We start from the raw sequence: 25,117 nt of genomic DNA, 5'->3' as shown, positions 1-25,117 counted from the left end.
GGTCTTTTCCTGTTTCGGCAGGACACATGCAGGCCAAGGGACCTCTTTAAACGCTCGTAATTAACACTTAATGTTTCATAATGCCATTGTTCATGATTTTGGTAATATGTTTAAATGTAATGCATTGCTCAAAGTCTACCAAGATCAAGCACATGCAGACTTTATAAACCATAAAAACAAAGTTTACATGTACACATTTGGCAGATGCTTTCATACTAACAACTAAACAACCTTACTAAAGCAATGCTCTACATGAACATTAAGACAAGTTTAGTTTGGTGTATTCCCACTGCGTTCAGATCTCCAGCTCTGAACCACCAAAAACTTTCAAATGAATGAGATTATTTGAATTGTAGCCACTAGAGGGACACGCGCGCGCGCGCACACACACACAAACACGCGCGCGCGCACACACACACACACACACACACACACACACACACACACTGGAAACACTATCCAACACTTAGAGGAACGAGCATGTGTGCAAGCTCAGTGAGTTACCTGTGACTTCAGCTCAGCACAATAGGAGGAAACTCTTGCAGGATTGAAACATGGGCTGTTCTGCTCTCATGTGAGGATCACTCTCACTCATATAGGACTGAAGGACCTCACAGCACATCCATGGGGATCCGCGATGCTCTGGACACCTCAAGCAGAACATCTCATCCAACTTCAGCACAAACACATCCTCACATATGACAGCTCGCCGTGTCTGGACCTGTTCTGCGTTCACACGTGTTTTCTCAACATTGTTTTGCGAGTTATACAGAAGATTAATTGTGCATGAAGATCGTTATCGATTACTGATTGATTATCGGGTTGAATCAATGATTCAACCCCTGAGCGCGCAGAAGATTCACTTTTGCCTCCAGGCGCGGTAAATGCGTCTCGTGTATAAAGAAATAAAGAGGAAAGACCTCCATGGGTTTGTGTGTCTGGATCCTTCGTGTTTGACAAACGACTGAAGACGAAAAGACCAAAACAACAAGTGGAGGGACTTTGGAGACGAAGAGTGCGACCGGGCGCATTGCTTTTGGGACTTCTTATCTACCCATCATCACTGTTTTGGATAAAATGAAAGTTTGGACTTTTCTCCAGTGTCTGGCCATTCTGCTCATCCTGTGCGTGGGATCAGACTGCGGGACGGTCCTAAGAAAGACCCGCTCCAAGCGCGAGGTGGTGAAGATGAGAGAAGCCAAAGCGGTCTTCCCGGGGGCTTGTGCCACCCGACTGCCCCGGGGCAAGCGCTCCCTCCCCGCGCTGGATCGCCGGCTTCCGCGCCAGCGTCGCCGTTACTCTCCAGCGGAGGACGCGAGTTCCTCTCGGGGAAAAGCCGTGTATTTCACGGGCAGAGGGGATCAGCTGAGACTCAAACCCGGCGTGGAGATACCGAGGGGAAATTTTACTCTCCAGATGTGGGTCAAGCCGGAGGGTGGTCAGCGCTCCCCTACAGTAATAGCCGGTATGATTCATGTCCAAGTTTAACGCATGAATGCATGTTTGTACTTGTGCACAATATTGATGCTTATAAGCAGGTGGTGTAACAACACTAGAATCGTGCAGAATCGATGAAACCAAGTTTTATATCACTAATGATTTCAGAATTAAATGTAGGGTATGTAATGTGGAGTCCTTTGGCATAAAGTTGATTTTGACATATACTTTGGTGCATTTCTGCTATCTCGTGTGCACCGGACAGGATATTAATCCATTCACACACACAGAGAGAGAAAACACGATACACATTTATTTCTCATTGGCTTATCATTCAGTATGGTGTAATTGTATCTGTGAATGTATCCAGACCTCAGCCGTGATGTTTCACACATACTGTACTGTTGACATCTCCAGGGTTTTCCCTCCCCGCGCCTTTGCGCGTCTGGAGAGCAACACGGACCTGCCCCTCTTTTAAACCACACGACCCTCAAATCCCCGAAAGACCCGAAAACCCCACCCGCCCCCCCTCTCCAACCAGCCAGGAGAGAAAAACAAGAGAAAAGTGAAACATGCTTGCAGATGTGTGTGTGCGGCGTGCGCGGTCGCTTTGCGCATCACTTTTCGCGCTTTGCATTGCGTCTCTTTCGTTTCCTTCGGACTCAAAAAGCACATATTTGAGTTTGCAATCTCCAAATGCCACGCAGTTCACACATTCACGTTGTTTTTTGAATGAGTAAGCATTACAGCATCGCTTTTCATTCCGCTTTCTGCCAACAGAGAGCGTTAACGACACGATACCAAGTCCATCTTTAAGTCTCAAGTTAGAAAATATTCTGGCTGCCAGACGTTTGTTTTTTCCACACAGTCACGCACGAATGGATGCATCAGAATGAACTTCCACAACTGGTGCGTCATGTGATGCCAATGCGCTCCCTTTCAGGCTCCCACCACAGAGATGACATCATCTGTTTCAGGCTTGCAGTGAGCTGCTGGGTTTGCATTGGACTGAATGTCTGAAATAAACCATGTGAAATATTATGCAGTACATCTGTAAAAGCCTGCGTGATGATGTCATAGATCTCGTTGCAGCATATTTGCAGAATCAAAATGTAATGCCATAAAGTCCAAAAGTCTTGATGTATATGAAACTTTATTGCATTTGACAAAATTACAACAAAATTATGTTACCGCATAAAAAATGCTCAATTAGATCTATAAAAGTGTGTGTTATGATGATGTATGAGATAAATTAAAAGGCAACACAGTGAAGTCTAAAAGGCTTGAATAATAATAATAATAGAAAAATTTGAAAATTGCAAAGCCATCAGTGAACCCCAGAGTTATTTCTATATATCTGTTTATATTGTGCTTGTGTTGATGGCTTTGAAATCTATGCAGTATGGTTTTTATAAACAATCCGAAGTGATTGATGTGCACTTGGGCAGATGTGCGCATGCTTAATCTTTTAAATCTAAGATTGAAAACATAAGGCAGTCTAACATGCTGTTGTTTTGAGGGAAGCCGCTGTTTTGTTTGTCTTTCTTGTTGTTTTTGCACAGTTTTGATGTTGTTTTGTTCTCGGTGCGGTGTCATGTTTGTTATTTCATAACGCATGGACCGTGGAGCAGGGCTGTTATAGTCTGGAGCATAACATATATGAGGTTATATTGCGTTTGACAAAGGATAAACAGAAGTAAATTAAGTTCCAGTATTAAAATGTCCTGCCAACATGAGTGAATTCAGCACCCTGAACAGCGCAGAGACTGCAGGCTGTAGACAAGCTCATCTGGACGAGTCCTCTATAGAGCTCGTAGATTATTAGTTGAACTCTCAGGACTGACATCAGACTGGAGATCTGTAGGGTGTTGACTTTGAACACTGGGAACAGTAGAGGAAAAAGCACATTGTCTTGTGATTTCAGCAGTCTGATGTTGACTTTGATGAGATGATTAGGAGTTTCCATCAGGTCTGCTGCGGGAGCAGGTGAATCATGTGCTCGTCTTTAAAACTATGAGATAGTGAAGGGCTGAGACAGCAGATTTCATCTCAGATACTTTGACCTGTTAAGAAACATCAAAGTGTGTTTGTGTTTTAGGATGGCAGGAAAAGTAAATAAAGCTCAGATAAGTTGATTTGTCCAGCACATCCCGTGAAAACACATCACAAACTGTCTGGTTACCTGCCTTTCTTTCTCTGCGTGTGTGTGTGTCTGCCTCTGTCTGCCTATTTGTTTGTTTACTGTACCTGCCTGTCTGTCTTTCTGTGTGTTTATGTGTCTGCCTGTATGTGTGTGTGTGTGTTTGTGTGTGTGTTTCTGTCTGTGTCTGCCGGTCTTTCTGTGTGTTTATGTGTCTGCCTGTGTGTGTTTGTTTGTGTGTGTGTTTCTGTCTGTGTCTGCCTGTTTTTCAGTGTGTTTGTGTGTCTGACTCTGTGTGTCTGTCTGTTTGTCTGTCTTTCTGCCTGTGTGTCTGTCTGTCAGTGTCTGTCTCTCTTTCTGTCTGTCTGTCTGCCTGTGTGTCTGTCTGTCTCTTTTTCTGTCTGCCTGTCTGTGTGTCTGTCTGTCTCTCTTTCTGTCTGTGTGTCTGTCTGTGTGTCTGTCTCTCTTTCTTTCTGTCTGTCTGTCTGTCTGCCTGTTTTTCAGTGTGTCTGTCTGTCTGTCTGTCTGTCTGTCTGCCTGTCTGTCTGTCTGTCAGTGTCTGTCTGTCTCTCTTTCTGTCTGTCTGTCAGTGTCTGTCTGTCTGTCTGTCTGTCTGTCTGTCTGTCTGCCTGTTTTTCAGTGTGTTTGTGTGTGTGTCTGCCTGTGTGTCTGTCTGTCTGTCTGCCTGTGTGTCTGTCTGCCTGTGTGTCTGTCTGTCTGTCTGTCTGTCAGTGTCTGCCTGTCTGTCTGTCTGCCTGTGTGTCTGTCTGTCAGTGTATGCCTGTCTGTCTGCCTGTGTGTCTGTCTATCAGTGTCTGCCTGTCTGTCTTTCTGCCTGTGTGACTGTCTGTCAGTGTCTGTCTCTCTTTCTGTCTGTCTGCCTGTGTGTCTGTCTCTCTTTCTCTCTGCATGTGTCTGTCTGTCTGTCAGTGTCTGTCTGTCTCTCTTTCTGTCTGTCTGTGTGTGTCTGTTTGTCAGTGTCTGTCTGTTTGTCTGTCTGCCTGTCTGTCGCTCTTTCTGTCTGTCTGTTTGTTTGTCTGTCTGTCTGCCTGTGTGTCTGTCTGTCAGTGTCTGTCTGTCTCTCTTTCTGTCTGTCTGTCAGTGTCTGTCTGTCCTTCTGGCTAGCTGTGTGTCTGTCCGTCTGTCAGTGTCTGTCTGTGTCTGTCTGTCTGTCTGTCTGTCTGTCTCTATTTCTGTCTGTCTGTTTGTCCGTCTGTCTGGCTGTCTGCCTGTGTGTCTGTCTGTCTGTCAGTGTCTGTCTGTCTCTCTTTCTGTCTGTCAGTGTCTGTCTGTCTGTCTGTCTTTCTTTCTGTCTGTCTCTCTTTCTGTCTGTCAGTGTCTGTCTGTCTCTCTTTCTGTCTGTCTGTTTGTCTGCCTTTGTGTCTGTCCATCCGTCAGTGTCTGTCTGTTTGTCTGTCTGTCTGCCTGCCTGCCTGTGTGTCTGTCTGTCAGTGTCTGTCTCTCTTTCTGTCTGTCTGTCTGTCTGTTTTTCTGTCTGTCAGTGTCTGTCTGTCTCTCTTTCTGTCTGTCTGTCTCTCTTTCTATCTGTAAGTGTCTGTCTGTGTCTGTCTGTCTGTATTTGTGTCTCTCTGTCTGTCTGTCTGTCGGCCTGTGTGTCTGTCTGTCAGTGTCTGTCTGTCTCTCTTTCTGTCTGTCTGTCTGTCTGCCTGTGTGTGTGTGTGTGTGTGTGTGTGTGTGTGTGTGTGTCTGTCTCTGTGCGTGTCAATCTCTGTGTGTGTGTGTGTGTGTGTGTGTCTGTCTGTGTGTTTCGGTCTGCCTTTGCCTGTTTTCTTTGTGTGTTTGTGTGTCTGACTGTGTGTGTCTGTCTGTGTATGTGTGTGTCTGTCTGTCTGTCTGTCAGTGTCTGTCTGTCTGTGTGTGTTTCTATCTGTAAGTGTCTGTCTGTCTCTATTTCTGTCTGCCAGTGTCTGTCTGTCTCTCTTTCTGTCTCTCTGTCTGTCTGTCTGTCTGTCTGTCTGTCGGCCTGTGTGTCTGTCTGTCAGTGTCTGTCTGTCTCTCTTTCTGTCTGTCTGTCTGTCTGTCTGTCTGCCTGTGTGTGTGTGTGTGTGTCTGTCTCTGTGCAAGTCAATCTCTGTGTGTGTGTGTGTGTGTGTGTGTGTGTGTGTGTCTGTCTGTGTGTTTCGGTCTGCCTTTGCCTGTTTTCTTTGTGTGTTTGTGTGTCTGACTGTGTGTGTCTGTCTGTGTATGTGTGTGTCTGTCTGTCTGTCTGTCTGTCAGTGTCTGTCTGTCTGTGTGTGTTTCTATCTGTAAGTGTCTGTCTGTCTCTATTTCTGTCTGCCAGTGTCTGTCTGTCTCTCTTTCTGTCTCTCTGTCTGTCTGTCTGTCTGTCGGGCCTGTGTGTCTGTCTGTTAGTGTCTGTCTGTCTCTCTTTCTGTCTGTCTGTCTGTCTGCCTGTGTGTGTGTCTGTCTCTGTGCGTGTCAATCTGTGTGTGTGCGTGTGTGTGTGTCTGTCTGTGTGTTTCGGTCTGCCTTTGCCTGTTTTCTTTGTGTGTTTGTGTGTCTGACTGTGTGTGTGTGTCTGTCTGTGTATGTGTGTGTCTGTCTGTCTGTCAGTGTCTGTCTGTCTGTGTGTGTTTCGGTCTGCGTCTTCCTGTTTTTCTGTGTGTCTGACTGTGTGTGTCTGTCTGTGTTTGTGTGTGTTTTTGTCTGTGTCTGCCTGTCTGTCTGTCTGTGTGTGTTTGTCTATGTCTGCCTGTCTGTCTGTCTTTCTGTAAGACTTGCACGAGCTTTTAAAAGTTTAAGATCACAAGCACTTGTGTCAAACCGGCAGTGAATTCACGGATGAACTCTTTGCTTGTATTTCAAAATGCACAGCAGTAACAGATCTTCTTTCAAATTAGATTGTTGGATTTTAACTCAGTTGTTCAGTGTCGTTGAGCTTTTTTCTTCACAAAAATGATCTGATGACAGTCTTTACATCCTCATCTTAGTGAAATTTCCTCTTCCTGTGGTTCTTTCTCTAAATGAGAGTCAGCTCTGAATGTCTGAATGCATTTCTTCAACCTCTGCTTTTCATCAGCCTCTGAAAGGCATTTTTCTCAATTATGTATCGAATATGTTTTCCTAAAGCAAGACAAATGGCAAGTGCAAACGAGGTTTTCATTGAGCCAGATTGAAGTTGTTCTGCATGGTTTTGCTTGTATGCAAATACCTGTGTGTGTGTGTGTGTGTGTGTGTGTGTGTGTGTGTGTCTGTGTGTGTTTGTTCAACTGCACTGCACGGTTTGTCTGCAAAAATGTAATGTGTTGGATTAATTGAGCGTGGCAGCCCTCTGACAGGTGTTTACATAATAGACCCTCAGGCATTTTAGCACACCTTTTACTTTGAGTGTGTTTACTGACAGATGGCAGACCTTTCTGTCTGTGTCATAGCTCAGCTGTAATGTTTAACAGCGCTGACCCCTCGTACGGCCCCACAGACTCCAGGAGCTCCTCCGTTTAATATTGACCCAGATACGATCTTCTTGCTCACCTCAAATCCTGCTCAGCATTCAGAGGATTCCCATCGTCAGAAAGATTCCCAAGTCTGACAGAGGTCACAGTGCCGGAAAGTTTTACTAGCATACATAAACACACCTTATCTTTATTACTTGTATGTTGCACCTTACTGACCTGCTTTAGATGCTAGAAGCCTTGAAATGACATATGTGGGCGGGCTTAATCAGTGTGACATCACATTGATAAGAGAATTAAGCGGCATGTCTAATGAGACTGATTTGGTATCTTGAGGATTAAAAAAGGACCGGGTGAATTTTTTTATGGTAGGGTGGTTGTGTTCACACACTGCCAACACACATTTATGTCCAAACACCTTGTAAAAGTGGATTTTGCATAAAAGGGTGCCCTTTAAAGGGACTGTAAGGAGGATTTTAAGTGTTTTATTAATCAAAATCAATGTCTTTATTCATAAATATGTCCTCATTGGTGTCAAATGACCTCTGCCAATGATCTGACTTTTCTTTGCAAGCTTAGAATTTATCCTCTTTACTTACATTGAACGGGTAAGTCCAAGGAGGCTTCCATGTCGTTCCGCCGTATTGATAAACTATAATAGCAGAGAGGGACAAAAAGCACTAGGCTACCAACGCGTTTCCACAATACGTTTTGATTCAGAACACGTGAACTAGCTGAAACGGACAAGGAGATCAATGATTACATAACAGCTACCGTAGTTGCAAGACGTATTTGGAAAAGCGAGGCGCTAGAGAGCACTACTCATTTAAATGCACAATACAATTTCACCACTAGATGGGGATAAATCCTACTTACTGTTCCTTTAAAGCATTATTAGAACCAAGCAGCTTGAGCCTAACAGTGCTTTACTGCTCGTGTTGTTTCTTTATGTAGACTATCATACTGCACTATTCATGTTTATTTTATTATTATTTCTGAAAAAGCATTTGTTAATGTGTGCATGGCCTTGCAAGTTGATAATGTAAAGTGCAAGTTGGGGGGACGTGGCCAGTCAGGTGGTACTCTTCCTCCGACACATCGTGATAGCATTTAAAATAACTTGTAAAACAAAAAGTAATAGTTGCTTATATGCAGCAACTTAACAAACAAGCAAATGCGCATGTTGTAAATGTTAATTCATACTTATTTTGTGTCCTCGATCGCAGGTCTCTTCGACAAATGCTTCTACGCCTCCAGTGATCGCGGATGGCTGTTGGGAATTCAAGCCGTAAGCGAACAGGGAAACCGCGACCCGCGTTTCTTCTTCTCGTTAAAGACGGATCGAGCACACAAAGTGACCTCCATTCACTCGAATGCTCGCTACGCACCCGGCCAGTGGGCTCATGTAGCCGTGACTTACAATGGCCTCTATATGAAGCTTTATGTCAATGGTGCTCAGACAGCTGTTAGCAGAGAACAGTCAGGTGATGTCTTCAGCCCTTTAACTAAAAAGTGTAAGGTAAGTTTAATTCTGTTAGCTGTGAAGCTTTTCATTTTTACCCAACATCTCGGACATGCAAGTTTGCTTAGATTTTTGTAAGAAATATGTCAAAAGACTGCTTTAGACAACCATGCAGATGTGTTTTCATATTAGAAGATCAAAAATTTGCCAGGTCACACATAAATCATGTATCCATGTTAAATATAACACGTGGATCTGATCTGATCTCCAGGTGCTGATGGTTGGTGGAAATGCCTTAAATCATAACTACAGAGGTTCGGTGGAGCGAGTGGGTCTGTGGCAACAGGCCATGTCTCAGCGACAGATCATGAGCGACATGCACGGACAAGAAGATCCCGAGGATCTGGTGGACCTGGTGATCCGCGAGACCTTCGAGCACCCAGCACGCAAATGGCTTCCGGTAAAGGATGGCAGTTTACCGGTACCGGACGAGGGTCCTCGCGCCGGTCTGGGGTCTTTGGACGGCACCTTGGAGCCTCCGAACTGCGGACAGACGGTGTGCGATAACACGGAAGTGGTACGCAACTACAACCACTTCTGGAGCTTCCGGCGACCCAAAACGGTGCGTTACCGCGTCGTAAACTTGTTCGACGACTTTCGCCGAAAACCCACGGTCACAGACCAGCAGATTCATCTGCAACATCAGCATCTGAACGAGGCCTTCAGCATGTACAACATCACCTGGGAGCTGACCGTACACAACGTGAGCAACTCTTCTCTGTTTAACCGTCTAGTGCTTGCCAACTGTGACATCAGCAAGGTGGGCGATGAAGATTGTGACCCCGAATGTAACCACACGCTGACTGGCTTTGATGCCGGTTGTTGCAAACCTAGGACCCGATGCCCCGAGCATAAACAAGGCAATGGCGTCTGTGACCCAGAATGCAACAACGAGAACTACAGTTACGATAAAGGCGATTGCTGCGACCCCAGCGTCACCGATGTGACCAAGACATGCTTCAATCCATCTTCTCATTTAAGGTGAGTTATGGAGCTCACATCTTTAAATCTTTCTTCCAAAGAGGAAGCACTTAGGGTTTATTAAATGGTGGATAGTGGCTTACCGGATAGTCTAAAGGCATTTACAGAGTCTCTCACAAGCCTTTGGCTATTGAAGTGAGATCTTCTAAGTGTTTTCTCGAGGGTTTTGTGTTCCTCTGAGAAAAACTGTTTACTGACTGCTGTACAATGATCTCCTTGCACTTTTAAACATCACTATTCGAGCCAAAAAGACAAAAGGAAATTGGATTACTAAGTGCAAGTACCTGAGGCAAATGCAGAGAAAGCACAACATGTTTACAGTTTCTGAGAATGGAGACCGTCTGTTCGGGATGGGTAGCAGCGGTCATTTGTCTTACAACAACAGGTACAGCCCTAGGACTTGCAGAATAGCCGAGGATTTAATTGTTTTTGATTTAAGTTGCGTGGAATGCAAAACTACAAAGTCCTATTTACGAACATTTCACGAAAGCGTATTTAGTTGTTGTTTAGACTTGTGTCCGAGCAACAGTTTTGTTTTCGGATGCAGTCATAAACTTTTGTTTACAAAAGTGCACGCAGGTTCATGGGAAAAGTTGAAACGTTCCACGTCGAGATGATCCGCTTTCGGAGAAAAGGGTGAATGAATCGATAAGTGCCTGTAAACAACTTGAATCATCTCGGTATTCCAGTAATCTCATTTTCAAGGAAAAATCAATGTTTTCTATTAGCTGTTTTGAAAACATTCCAGGCCGGACGAACACGTCCAGTGATATTTCTATAGTTCTTCAAATGAGCTTCGAGATGACATCCGTCGCAAAAAAACAAGCAGGTGGTTTTTCACAAATATTATTCCATCGTAATCATCAAGAGACTATTTATCAGCGGATATTCAATCCAGTTGCAGTAACCGGCGGTATGCCAAACCTGAGCCTTTAATGGAAATATTGCGAATAACGGATGAAAGATGGTTTCTTAGAAAGACGAGAGTGAGAATATTGAGATAAGAGCCTCGAGCGGGTGTTTATTTAGCTTTGATTATGAAACGTCTAGCGGGACGCGCTTGATGGCCGCGCCACAAACATTCGTCAACATTCCGTCTTAATTGTGGAATTCTGGAGGAACGTTGTGCTGCATGCGTGGCGCAACAGCGGCTGTGTGGTCTGAAGTTTATTTTTGTAGACCCGGAGCCTGTTACCACTTTGCTTGTTTAGGAATCCAGCTAACAGAAGACATGAGGTTGGATGCTTGCATCCAGTGGGAGAACACAGGGATACTTTTGTCCTCTTGCATGTTTTCGGCATTTGTTTTAAGCACCTTTGATGAAATCAAGTTGCATGTTGTTTTTGGGAGAGCATGGCTGGAAGGGAGTTTTATAACGTCGTTTTATTTGAACTTCTGCCACATGGACGAACTTAAGCCCTGAATGTCATTTGTGTATAGAGCTGCTTGGTAACCTAATACTTACACATCGCGAGTCAATCTCTACCATGCATTTATTCATAAACCAGTTTTGGGTCACATAGTTTTCCATCACGGCTTTGGTGTTGTCACGACCCCACTTTCCATCGGCTGTAGTGTGTGCAAGGGTTTCCCGAGCAGTGGTGTAGGGGTCATCTAAGGGAAGTCCTGACTCGAGCACTTTACACTTGAGTGTTGAGCTGAAGCCCATAAACATAACCGACATTAATGGTTTTGCCCTTATGTAGTGCTCTGGTGTAAAATGGTCTCTTAGCACATCAAGCCCTCATAAAGCACCTGTCTCTGGAAAGACACTTACAGACGCACACCTGCTGCTGATCTTTCTGAAAGGTCAACGTGGACCAGACTTAGAAGAAGAAGAAGAACTAAAGAGGTTGGGGTCTGGTCAGTTGACGGAGTTCCAAGATTTGTATATCACAACGGTTTTGGATGTCTCTCTTCATCCTTTTATTGTGGAAATCTCTCTCATAGCAACCGCGTGCTATTAGACAGCTGAAATGTTCCTGTAGTCGCGTCCTGTCTTCCTTTGACGTAGTTTCTTATCTCAACCCGAAGGAGTTGAGGAGCTTATCTGCATTGGCATGGATTTGTTATTCCAGTGAATTTGTGTAGAAGATGTTAGTTGCGTCAAATCAAATTGAATGAATGACTTTCCTAGCGGTATTAAAATCACTCATTGCCTTTTTCCATTCTAATGTATGTCCTATTTTTAAAGTACTGTAAGGTGTCTGAAGAAGGTTTCAGTTACGGTAATGCAACATTATCTCCGTCAGAAGTTAAACTCGTCACATAAACATTCCAGTGGAACGGTGAAAGCATGCGAGTAGAAAATTCCTCACCTCTGTAATGTTTTGTCCCATGGGAAAGCTGAGCTTAAGGCAAACTGCTTCAGGTCAACTGCACGCAGAGTATCTCAGTTGACTACAGGAGTGAAGAGGTTAACTCGTTTAACAGGAGTTAACGGTTTTAAAACTAAATGATTGATTGTAAAACAAAATGCAAAAAAAGCTATAGTCTGTCACGATTGGTCATATATGATTGGCTTAAGTAGATTGTGGGTTTGTAGATTTGTGTGCACACCTTGTTGTCAGAAATGTTTGTAGATTTGTGTTTTATACTTTTTTTGCACTTAAATTTGATTGTGAATTTTTTCTATTTACCCTGGAATGATTTTGGCGAAAAAGTGGTTGCATTTTTGACAATGTTAGGATAGAGCTAATCCTCCTGTGTTTGTTGCTTTGCCGTCCTTTAAAGGATTACTCCACTTTCATAAAAAAATCCCGATAATTGTTTCCCCCCCATGTCATCCAAATTGTTGATGTCTTTCTTTGTTCAGTGAAAATTTGCCCTTTTAAACCACAACTTCTCATCTTGCACTACACTTATGATGTGCCAGTGTGACCTTACGTATTGCGTAAGCATGTCAAAAGGTCACGCATGACGTATGTGAAACTACCACCCCCAGTGTTTACAAGTGTGGAGAAAGAGGAGCGTTTAGACGTTATTGTATGTGTAATAATATTAATTCATGTCTTTGTGTCAGTTTATTGTTTAAAATGGTCCACAAATGTGCATTTCATATATGTAACCCGTGACCTTTCCACGTGATTATGTAATACGTAAGGTTGCGCTGGTGTGTCACACAGCTAATGCAAGACGAAAAGTTGTGGTTATATGTGTGGTTATATGTGGAAACCTAGCTAGCAGGTTTCTCAAACAACAAATCACCAGCTAACTTACTTTAAATTTGCAAGAACTATAGACTAATACAATTACAGGCTTAAATAACCCCCAAAACATAAGTCCACTTACAGTTCTCACGGACACGTGTTTTATCAACTGGCTATACTTCAGACATGACGGACCACGTCTTTATCTCATTTCGGCCGTGTGGCGCGTGTGCCCACTCGCGGTGTGAAGAGCATCCGCGCTATTCCCCGAGATGCACTTGACGGTTTTTTGCAGCAAATTATTTATTTTTTTTGAAAGTCCTAGTTAAGGCGGTAGGGTTTCCCAGCTTAGGCGGGCCGCCCAAACTGAAAAGTGCTGTGAGAAACCCTGGTATCATATAAAAAATTGTATACATTCCCTGAGATTTGTGTATTTTATTGATGTCAGTTGATTATTGAAGTTGAGCCTCCAAGCTTTTGTTTAGTTTGCTCTTAGATGTCCAAAACAACTTTTATTTCCCATACCTTACAATACAAACTACTCAGACCGGGATATCTCATTGCATAACATCTGATGTTCTGAGTGAAGTTGTTGTTTTGCATGAGCAAATAGTGGTGCATGTGTTGAATATACTTATGATACAACTGCTTGTCCAAACATGACGATTAACGAACAACACGCAGTGAAAAAAAGCATGGGAGATCTCTGTTTCGAGAAGAAATCTCTAGCGGTCTCGTTTAAATTGTTAATCTTGGAGATTTTTTGACTCTCTGCATACCTTCAGTTATGACATGGCAGTTTCTTTAGTTTTGGCTTTCGTTACTGATGTCGAACGAATTTCCCATTTGTTTGTTTCTGGCTGCAGGGCCTATCTGGATGTGAAAGAGCTAAAAGAGATCCTCAATGTGGACGGCTCCACACACCTCAACATCTTCTTCGCCAATTCCTCAGATGAAGACCTGGCTGGAGTCGCCACCTGGCCGTGGGACAAAGAGGCGCTGACGCATCTAGGTAAAGAGAAATTATTGCATAAACTCAGTCAAGGTCAAGAGTTTTGAAATCTGTTCTTGCGGTTGCTGAGTCAGTTTTTCACAGATCCTTTTGAACACTGTGTTCCTTTACCATATTTTGTGGTTGGCATAAATGATTGAATTTATAGATGTTTCAAAATGCCTGTGCCAATATTTTAATTGAAGTGTTTATCATTTAACTGGTTCCTCTCAGGTGGCATTGTGCTGAATCCATCTTTCTACGGTACCTTTGGCCACACGCATACCATGATTCATGAGATCGGTCACAGTCTGGGCCTGTACCACGTCTTCCGGGGAATTTCTGAGATTGAATCCTGCAACGACGCCTGTTTGGAGACTGAACCTTCGCTGGAAACCGGCGATCTGTGCGCCGACACCAACCCCACACCCAAATACAAGCACTGTCGGGACCCCGAGCCCGGGAACGAGACGTGTGGGAATCGCAACTTTGTTCACACTCCGTTTAATAATTACATGAGTTACGCAGGTAAGAAGATATTCCCTAAAACATTCGCTATTTCCACCGTAAAACCAAACACGTGAACAAACATGCAACATTGAAGGAATGTAGATCAGACGGCAGATGAGACTTAAGTCTATCTAAAGGTGCATTGACACCGCTTGAGGTCAAGTAAATCACATGATCTTCCCTTTCTGCGCTCTCATTGGTTGTCGCCAATAAGAGAACGGATGTAAATGTGATCTCCATAACATCTCCGTTTGATCTCATTGCTGTCTAGGCGTTTCAGAAGATATCTCATATCGCAAGCTCTCGAAAAATAATGTCCTATTAAAATTGTTGTCACATTGCTAACAGTCAAGGTTGCGTAACATTACCATTTTAATGCATACGTTAACATAACCTTACCTTATAAATAATTTTACATTTAAGAATATACATTGTAATATAGATATGCATTATTTTTTGACATGAAAAATTGACAACACATGTAATTCATATACATTCCAGGACATTTCTTAACAAAGCAGTACTTCTATAAACATTTTCTGTGCATACAGAAAAGAAATATATATTTTTAAATATTTGGCAACATTTACAATAACAGGATGTTGTCAATCCACATTTTGTACGCGATCACTGCTTACATTTCTTCTTTTCACTCCACACATTCATCTGTGTTGATTAAAGCGTTCATATGGAATTGATTGTTAATTCGTAGTTTAATGATTGTGTTATTTCTGCTATTGCATCTTTGAATTTGTATTCCTGTATAAATGCCAAACGTCTTCCCCTTAGATGACGACTGCACCGATTCATTCACGCTCAACCAGGTGGCTCGTATGCACTGTTACCTGGATCTCATCTACCAGACCTGGCAACCCCGCCACAGGCCTCCTCCGGTCCCTTTGGCTCCCCAAGTGGTGGCACAGGATCAAGAGTCCATTACTCTGGAGTGGTTTCCTCCGATCTCCGGCCACTTCTATGACAGGTGAACTGAGGTTGCGATGACACGGACCGTTAGACTGCTAATGTATTGGGTTGCATGTAGGGAAACGATTACCGGCATGCGATCCGCTCTCTGGGGGAGATTCGCTTTAACATATGCATAGCTGGAATAGTGCAATATAAATATTGACTCGAGCAAAGAGGAGACGTGTCCAAACGTGTTCTCTTTGGCAAATATTGGAGACGTTTCATAATTGCTTTCTTGGGCACAGTGTGAGAATAGACGGGAGGACGTGTAGCAAAACAACCCAGAATTCTCGGCGTCTGCCAAACAGACACTTTCCTCAAACGCTAACACATGCTGTCAATTAATAGCGCTGTTTTCAACCTGCGTTGAACCGGCTGTGTTGTAGATACAGTGGAATTCGTTCACATCGCCTTCCAAAATCATCTGGTTGGCGATAACAGTTCAGTGACTCAGAGCTGTGGAACTCGTCTGTGTGTTATTTTGCATCGGTTTATGAATCAGAATTAAAGAGCACGCCGGTCGTATTTTTTCGTGGAGGGTACGTGAGGCTCCGTTACATGAGAAACAGGTGGATTCGACTGAAGTGGGCGTCAGGGAAACCCCATGGATGAGGCATGCTGGGACATGTTGCTCTCAGACTCTCTGCCTGGACCGTTCACTTGCGTTTGTTTATATGCATACCCAACAGTGAAACATGACAGACTGAATGTTTTAGCAGAAAACAGATTTGGTGTTTTTCTTTGGCCAAGGTCAATGACTCACGACAGTATTGTGTTGAAGAGTAACTTAAAAGTAGAAATAGTTCAAATCTAACTGCTTTTAAAGCAGCTTTAATAAATTAATAGTTTCAGTTCTTCAGAAATCATCACTGGTTTTAATATGACATTGTTTTCTGACTCACAGCTTATGAAGAATTACTGCAATATGTGCTTTAAAGGATTTTCTTGCTTACAATGTGGGATTCGTTTTAATGAATCAGTTCAGTTAAGTGAACCGGTGAAAATTCATCATCATTTTATAGTGACGTTAAGTAAGAGATAATGTATGGGCAGCCGGTTGTTATTGCAGAAATAACCCACGACAGTGCACAACCAGTTTTATTATAAAAACGGATTAAAAAAAACATTAATGGCATTAATGAAAACACTTACTTTGTCATATTAATAACACTCCCATTGCTGATGTCATCCTTGGGACGTAGTCGCTGAACTTCTTTGACAGTGATCAGCTGTAAAATGTTTTGGTCCTGCTCGATTTTCGTTGACTTTGAGTAAAATAATGAAAAGTTTTTCATAAGATCTTTCGGGGTCAATGTGTTAGCATGATAGAAGCTTGAAGCTTGAATACCATTAAAATTACTATTTTGTTTTTGTTTGTTTAGAGTACAGGTACATGAGAAAAACTACGATTGCGTGTGCGCGGCGCCATTGTTGTTTACAATGTGTAGATTGGTGCGCTGTGATTGGTTGAGCAGATTTATTGCATTCTGCAGAGAAGGAGGAGTACGTTTGTTGCGGTTTGGAAAAAATGGAGAAAAGATGACAGGATAACATGGCGGATATATCGGATATATTTGCGTAAAATTAGGAAATTACTTTTTAATACTGACCTGATGCAATACTGATTTTGGCCGTAACTATTTTTTTTATGGCATTTATCGTGTTTTGGAACCAAACTCTTCATATATTTTTAGAGTAAGTTTATAATGCAGATTTAAGAGGACTTTGCTGAAAGTGTTTTACGAAGTCTGCAAGATTAATCTGTATTTTTCATAGACCTGAGACCGGGATTAAGCAAAAATATTTTGATGAACATATAATACGTGCCGAGAGCATTCTATCAATTAGTGTTAATTTTGTCACCTATTTTTAATTTAGTCTTAGTCTTAGTCTTGTGCATATCTTTTTTTGTTAGTCAAGTTTTAGTCGACTAAAAGTCTCATCATTTCAGTCTAGTTTTAGTCAAAAGACAACTCAAGGTATCTTAGTCAAGTTTTAGTCGACTAAAAGTCTTGTCATTTTAGTCTAGTTTTGTTTTAGTCAACTAAAAGTCTTGTTATTTTAGTCTAATTTTAGTCAAAAGAAGACTTAATATATCTTAGTCAAGTTTTAGTTAAAACATTTTTGCTTTTTAAAAAGAAATTATTTCTGAGATTTTTTCTGATAACCATTTTAGTCAAATAGGGTTACACACATCTCAAATATTGGTTACACTTGTTGAATGATTTTTGTTGAATGCAACTTTGTTAACGGCGGTGACGTATCTCTATTGCGTGTAAATTGCGTCACCATTCATTCAGTGATGGGCGATAGGAAAGCACCCAGGCAGCGATCAGTTACTAATAATAAGTTTTTGTCCTCACAATATACTGTACATTCAGAATACTTGAATAATATAAGGTACATCAACAATGTTGGTAAATAGCGAATGTGGACAGTGGAAGTTACTGAAGACAACAGGTACACGAGAATATGACACAAAAACATCAACACAATGCTGCATAACACTAAACTTTTTAGCTGTTTGTGAAATATTAATCATAATGTGTGTGGGCTCATTTTACACATGAGACTCTTACTGACCTGATCGCGTATGCCTTTTCAATAGTGGAATCGCGCTGCGTGTGCGTGCAATTGTTGAAAAACCATATGAAGATTATTTGAAACAAAATCCGATGGAAACAACGGAGAAATATCAATATTTCTCATATGTAATACGTTTGTAGACTAACTGCTAATGGATGTTATATTGTGAACACTTAGCATGGAGATTTCAGCAGCGCGAGCTTGACTGGAGTTATGACAGACGCGCAGTTTCATAATAAGAGCACGCAGTCTTTTTATGAATGAATTCACATTTAAATATGACCTCATTGCATAAAATGTAGTAGAGACGATTGAAGACGAAAATGAAGAGAGATTTTATCTTAGTTTTTATTTTATGCAAAACATTTTAGTCTCGTCTTTTTTCGTCAACAAAAATGCATGTTAATTTAGTCTTAGTCAGCATTTTTGAATATGTGTGCACTCTCGTCATCGTTTCGTCTTAGTCATGGGAAAAAAGGTTGTTGACGAACATATTTCGTCTCGTCTCGTCTGACGAAATTAACACTACTATCAATATCATTATCACATCATCTCATTTTTGAGACAGGTGGCATCTGAGCTCCTCATATCTAGATAGTTTTTAAAAATAGATTCGCCTTTAAGTAGCTTTCATGTAGTTAGCTACAATAGTTAAGTGATATTTAAAACGTATCTTCACAATGAGCACATACTATTGCAGTATTGAGTGAGCAGGGCACAAACTAACACGGGGTTAATTGTATATAATAATTTAATTATTTGTTTTTAAACAAAATTTTCTATCAGGTGTTACAACAAACCCTCTGTGTACAAAGAACCTCACCTTTGGGGTAACGTTTGCACTCTTGTCACTTTCAGTGTAATTGTACGATAACGGTAGATCCCACAAACAAACTTTTAGTGTTCATTTGTAGCAGAGATGTGTGTGTTGATTGTGATGTCCTGATCTTCTGAACTCTATCTAAGTTGCATTCTGTCTCTTTCTGTTGGTTTCCTAGAGAAGTGGGATCAGTATGTGATAAATGTGCCGAGGGTGGGGTCCTCGTACAGTATGCCTCCAATTCCTCGTCCCCACGCCCCTGCTCCCCATCCGGACACTGGAGCCCAAGAGAAGCGGAAGGTGAGCATCAGTCAACGGCCTTAACACAAAAACATTTATTTTAAACATTGGTTGAATTTGGCTAATCCTGCATGCGTTTGATTTTTCTTTAAAAGACGGCCATACCGTCGTCTCCATAACGGATGTATGTTGTGTCTGAGGTGTGGGTGCCAAAAGTCCTTGAGTATTATACATTATTTATCAAACCCGATATAGAGAATGTGTCGTGGCGGTGATGAATCGGTCTGCTTTCCAGACAAGTGTGATTTAGACCGAAGCAGAAGTCTTGCGAAAATATTTACTTGTGCAATATTTTACTCGGCAACCAAAATAAAAATTTCATCCGTCAATATCTCAGGCTTATTACGGTAAGTCTCCTTCCTCTTGTGGGATACTTGCTAGCAGAGTCATATGCACATTTGGGCTTTCCGGATCATTGGCATGTGGGTGCCGAAGTCTCGTGAAGCCATGACCGGAGCATCCCAATGGAAATGTTTGTTGTCTGTTGCCATGGCACAATTGCCTTCGTCCACATGAGTAAGACTCTCATTTCATATTCTTCTGGTATGGTGGGATGTCTAAATTTGTCGGTCTGCTTCATGGTCATTGGGAATTTACTGATATAAAAAATGCTACACTAACACTCGCGTGTGAAAATAGCTGATTTGCTTGCTTTGAAACATAGCTTGAGCACTAGAAAGAGTCTTCAGGATTGATTTCTTTAAAACAATAAAGAGTAAGAGGAATAATTTAACAATAAAAATAATCACCCTTTTCACACAGTTTTCCGCTTATCTGCTATTGGTAAGTCAAGAGCCTCGCTTACTCACTTCAGTAAAGTCAACCTACATCTTACTTATACCATCAAATATATTTAGTTTACAATAGAAATCGAAATGATTAATTTTAATGTAGGTATTCCTGCATGTCTGTTACTTCTCGGCATGTCTTATATTTGCTTTGAGAGTAAGTGTGATCAGTGAGGTGGAATCTTTTCTTTTATAAATAGTCGACACAGCTGTGCTTCTCCAGAATTCGCTGACAGCTGCTTTATTAATTATTGTTTGCGAGCACTACTGGCGTAAAATAGCCCTATGGCTGGCATAAAATAGTTCTAGTCACGTCTTTGAGGAATCTTCTTACGCTGAGCGTTTCCTCTGGGAGTCTGATAAATGCCCTATATGTTTTTGTGGTCAGGCCGGGCCCGTCTCCGGAGGGTGGGGGGGGGGGGGGGTTAGGGGGCATTGCCCCCCCAGATGACACGATGTGCCCCTTTAATATGGTCAAACTTATTATTTAATATCTTGATCACTTTCATATACGCATAATGCTCTAAGCGCTCTCTTCAGCAGTATTTAAACCACAGGAAAGGACCTACTGATCTCTACAACGGATAATTTAACACATTATTAAATTAAATGTAATAATTTAAAACAAAATAATATGAAACAAAATTATATTTACAGTAAAACATCCCCAAAATAGCCCTTACACTTTAACATGCTACCTGCTACTGTATGTATTGTTATTATTATTGCGTTGTTGGTGGAACTGAAGACTTTATAAAGTGTGCCCCCCATGAAAACAAAATGCTTTCCTGTATGTTCTGGCGACAGCCCTGGGTCAGGCTTTTGGTAAGCGGCGTCCGCTTTCGTTTAATTTAAACAATTCCCACGGTTGGCACGCTTTGCTCTACATCTCTGGTGTCTTGCAGTGTCTTATCTCCATCAGAACATTTGGAGGAGTTTTAAAGTTCTGCTTTGATGGAAATGAAGCTACCCGAGACGGTGAAGGATACAAGTCAAAGATTGCTGTCAATCTGATTGTCAGAGAGCGCTTCATTTCAAAAGTCATCATGATTTTGTCCAATTGCTCTATACAGCAGATGGAGCGCATCATGATGTCTTACTCCTCTCTTAAAATATAAACTCTTGCACATGCAGCGTTCAGCACTTGTTGCTGAGCAATACAGAGACATGTCTGGACTTGCTGCTGCTGCTGTTTGCCCTCTTGGACGGGTTCCCTTTTAATCGCGGCCCCCTAAACGCGCCCCTCTTGCGTCTGTGTTTTTCCTGCACGTCGAGCCCGGCACAGCTGCTTGGCTCTCTGTTGTTTGTGCTTCTTGGCCAGGGGCGGCTTTTCGGCGGCCACCCTCCCAGCGAAGAGCGGGCATCAGATGCTCCACCTGTCGGCCGTGGAGTTCACGTGGTTTTGAGGATCGTGCAGCCTGTGTTCGCAACCTACAGGAGCGGAAAACCCTCCTAATAAATCTTGGCCGACTAGAGAGGAAGTATAACGTTCGAAAGTTAGGGGAAAGAAAAGCGGCACGTGGGGGAAAGCGGCGTAGAAAGCGATTGAGGTGTTTCAGAGCGCAGAAAATCACATGTGGTTTGTGACATGTGCAAGGAACGGATGTGAAGCGCTAATTGAAAGCAGCTGATCAGAGATTGAACAGCGATAGGACGAAATCAAAAGCTGGATGTTGAAAACAGTCCATCTGTGTCTGTGAATCTACACACTAACCAGATGTTTCAGTCATAACGGCGTATGAGTATGGAGAGGACTTTACCTCCATGCATTCGTTCCGTCTTGGAAGAAGGTTGATGTCTCCTCCTGGAACATCACTTCTGACATAAGACAGCACCACCACCATGTGTATGTGATAATTAATAAAGTATTTGTACATCTGGGACTATAACACAGAAACAACTAACAGTAACTCTGAATGCTTTCCTATCTGTTTAGTGAACAACTCAGATACTATTTAAAACATTGGACTTGGTAGTTTGTAATACAGCCCCTGTTAAACTTTGATTTATATCTCAGTTTATTACAGGCCTCTGTGCAATGTTTAATTTCAAAAGGTCAAACACAGCATTCTGTAATCAAATGTTTAAATAATATATTTTAAGTAAGGGATAGGCAGCAGGTTGTTATCGAAGAAATAAGTCCCAAGCTTTCCATCCAAACCTGTAGCGAATCTTTTCAGAACTGCCGATCGGGGGTAAATGGGCTTTCATCTCCCATTATTCGCATAAAACAAAAAACACCTCAAGCAAGCGTAAAAAAGTTTTTGCAAATTTAAGGATTTTTATTCACAATTTGGCTTTTCCATCACTCGTTTCTTATGCAATACTTCACAATGCGCATAAAATCGCGTTGATGAAAACCCAGCTAGTTGAAGGGGCTTAATTCGTGATAACAGCTGTCTGCCTGTAATATATGTGACCACTTTCTTATAATTTTCATATTTGGACTTATAAATTACAAACAATATTGTATTACATGTTTTGTCTACAAGTATGCATGAGTACTTGACAACTATAACAACATCGGCGGCCCACCGGACTGTTTTCCCTGTGTGTTTTTTTGGCTGTATCCCACTTCCTCTTTTGTCCATGCATAAGCCCCTTCCTAGACAAGCTAATATTCCAATGGGATTAGCTAATCATGTGAAACTCAAAGTACTGATTCATTGCCGAATTATCGAGTCATCTTAAACATCACCACAGATGCTGAGATGCTCGAGCCCTGACTAATCCATCTCCGGGATAGGGTTATTAGTCCACTAAGAGTCAATGAGCTAACAGATGACAGATAGGTAATCTACTACCTGATGAATACAATTATTACAGTCATTTAGTCGCAGTTATCTTAAATTATTACAAGCAGAAATATTCCCACTCTGCGCTCCAGTCAAACACAGTGAGGTTGTCCAGGAGGAGGTATAAAGATCCATAAACCTGCTGTATCGAAGACATTTGTATCTCAAGTTTACTTCTCTTCTGGCCACACACGTACTCACAATAACAAACGTGTTGAGATGATGTGGCCTGGAAAGTCGGTTGATTAAACATTGGAATTTTGCGCACTGCCCAGAAATGAGGTTAGCAAATGGCTTTTGCTGTTGCCAGTTTGGAATTGCACAAAGGAAAAGCAGGAGTGCACTCTCTGCAGCACCATGTCTCTACTCCACACATTTGATGAATGTTGGTGGACGTCGCTCGATCGATGTCATATAAGTTCTGTTGACTCCAAATATGGCTGGAGCGTAGCACACGAGGCCTCTGGGATGGTTCTGGGTCGACACGGCATGGAATACCGACAGTACATGAAGGAAAGTTGGATTTATTGCGACTCCACACATCAAACGTGTCACTATCAGAACTGGGTTTTCTTTTAGACCTTCAAATAGTTCTGATGTACTAGTAGATGCTTTACATATTTTATCCAATTTGTTTTATTATTTTTATGACGTGATGTTAACTGGAATGTTTGTAACGTCCAATTTTATCCAAGTTCATCCATTAAGTAAGATGCTGTTCATGAAATTTATGGCTCTAAATAGCTGACCAAGAATAGAATCTGTTTGCTAAGCATAATGTTTTACAGAACAATTGCTTGGATGCTGTGGAGTTATTATGCTTTGTTTGAAATAGGAGCGGGCAAAATCTGTTCCATATTCTTTGCTGAACAAGATAAATTGTAGAGAAATCTGCAGGCCTTAATCTCGAGATCAAAAGAGTAACTTCATTTTCGGTATCACAAACATTTGCTTTTATAGTTGAATGATAAATGAATATTAAAACATATCTATGGTTCAAAGGGAGACAGCATCTCATAAATGAAAAAAAAAACTCACTCAAATGAAATGTTTGCTTTGAAATACAAACTGTATTGTGACGTAATCGATGTAACTTATCTCTTAGGACCCCCAGATGTGGAGCAGGCGTGCGAGCCCAGCGTCCGCACGTGGAGTCCGCATAACAGCATGGTTTTGGGCCTGGTGCCTCCTCCGTGTCCTCAGCAAGGCTGCATGTTGCAACTGGAGTTCGCCCATCCGGTGGTACCCGACTCCCTCACTGTGTGGGTGACCTTCTCGTCCCCGGAGGAGACGGTTCTGCCCGCCATCCACAACGTCATCCTGTTGACTGTGAGCGGCAACAACCTGTCACTGGGTCCCAGCAATGTGTTCTGTGACACACCGCTGACCATTAAACTGGATGTGCATGAGAAGGTGTACGGCGTGCAGTTCTTCACCATGGAGCAGCATTTAGAAATCGATGCCACTCTGCTGACGTCCAAACCCGACTGCGTGCTGTGTCGTCAATGTGAGCCGCTTCGGCACCGTCTCCTGCGTCAGCCGGCGTTTTCACACGCGCCCCAGGGCGTCGCCTTGAGTGACTCCACGCGAAGATATGTGGACAGGTGAGTCTTCTTAATGTCCAGTCATGTCATCAAGTAACATCCGTTTTTGAATCATTTAAACCTAGTATAGTTTAAACTTTGGACTTGGCTTAAAGCCACTATGAAACAGTTTTATTACACCTTCCATGTAATAAGTAGGATAATGTTCAGCCAGACTCTTGTTATCCTGTCACCATTTATTCTTCTGCAATAACCAACCGCTTTGCTGGCTGTGCATTATCCCTTTTCGTAAAGTCTGTTTAGGATTGTTTCGTGAGGGATGTTGCAAAAACGTTGTCCTTAAACAAAGGGTTTTTGTTTCTCTGTTGCTTCCCTGGTGCATTAGATAATACGTGGGAGTTAGTGCCTTAACACGTTTACTCCTATTAGATGTTTCTAGTTCCTGGCTGTTACTGAAGCATTCATATTTAGATGCTCGTCTCCCGCCAGCGAAAACAGTATTCCGCACGAAATCGTGTTGACTTTGGAACTCGTCTTCAATTTAGTGAACAGTTGTACCACAGAACAAAACGAACGTAATTTAATCAAAGTTGGAGTGTGAAATGTGCCTGGTCAGCATTGCGCACAGCATATCCCAGCTCAAGTCTCACTCTTACTCCTTTTCGATTCTCAAACGGAGCCAAAGGCAACAGAGAGAGGGAACAGCTGCTGGTTGACTTCCCTCCAGCGTCTGGCATCGGGAAGTCGGTTAACATGCTCCGGCCTCTGCTAGGCACCGTCGGTTTGGGTAGTATCCTTCCACTAACACCTCCCCGCTTGAAGCCAGATACTGGGTCTCTACTGGACCTCGTAGTTCTTGTTTTGATCTCATCCACCCAGAAAAAGGCCTTGCGGGACCTTTCCAACAGAAACAAGGTTGTGTTGAAACGCAGCTCCCGGTCTATTGTGGAAATGAGTGGACGTGCGCTCCGGTCAGCGTTCAGTACTGGCCACTTGAGGATTGAATGTGTCGGCGAGTAGGGTTTAACTTGCCACCCACTGATTTGATGGTTTGCAGTTTCTCATGTGTTTAAAAATGTGCAGCTCACATTTATTTACGTCAGCGGCACTGATTTGCTTGGCGTGGATAATAATCGCAGTGCACAATTCCGGTGACCCGTCAAGCCGTAGCAAAT

The 25,117-nt window shown here is 42.4% G+C and overlaps 1 protein-coding gene across 1 annotated transcript in view; it reads left to right on the top strand.

Moving 5' to 3' along the window:
- Positions 1 to 481: 481 nt before the first annotated feature.
- The window catches only part of pappaa (pregnancy-associated plasma protein A, pappalysin 1a), an 83,245-nt gene continuing 58,609 nt past the window's right edge, over positions 482 to 25,117 (top strand). The window contains exons 1-8 of the mRNA XM_065284047.2: positions 482 to 1,465; positions 8,217 to 8,509; positions 8,724 to 9,493; positions 13,509 to 13,654; positions 13,868 to 14,161; positions 14,933 to 15,125; positions 18,694 to 18,815; positions 23,504 to 24,002. Of these exons, the coding sequence (XP_065140119.1) occupies positions 1,078 to 1,465; positions 8,217 to 8,509; positions 8,724 to 9,493; positions 13,509 to 13,654; positions 13,868 to 14,161; positions 14,933 to 15,125; positions 18,694 to 18,815; positions 23,504 to 24,002 (2,705 nt within the window). The 5' untranslated portion in view covers positions 482 to 1,077. The remainder of the gene's footprint in view (positions 1,466 to 8,216; positions 8,510 to 8,723; positions 9,494 to 13,508; positions 13,655 to 13,867; positions 14,162 to 14,932; positions 15,126 to 18,693; positions 18,816 to 23,503; positions 24,003 to 25,117) is intronic.

This window comes from Paramisgurnus dabryanus, chromosome 5 (assembly GCF_030506205.2).
Source record: "Paramisgurnus dabryanus chromosome 5, PD_genome_1.1, whole genome shotgun sequence".
Lineage (NCBI taxonomy): Eukaryota > Metazoa > Chordata > Actinopteri > Cypriniformes > Cobitidae > Paramisgurnus > Paramisgurnus dabryanus.
Note: the sequence above shows the minus strand (reverse complement) of the source record. Positions and strands in the feature narration are given on the sequence as shown.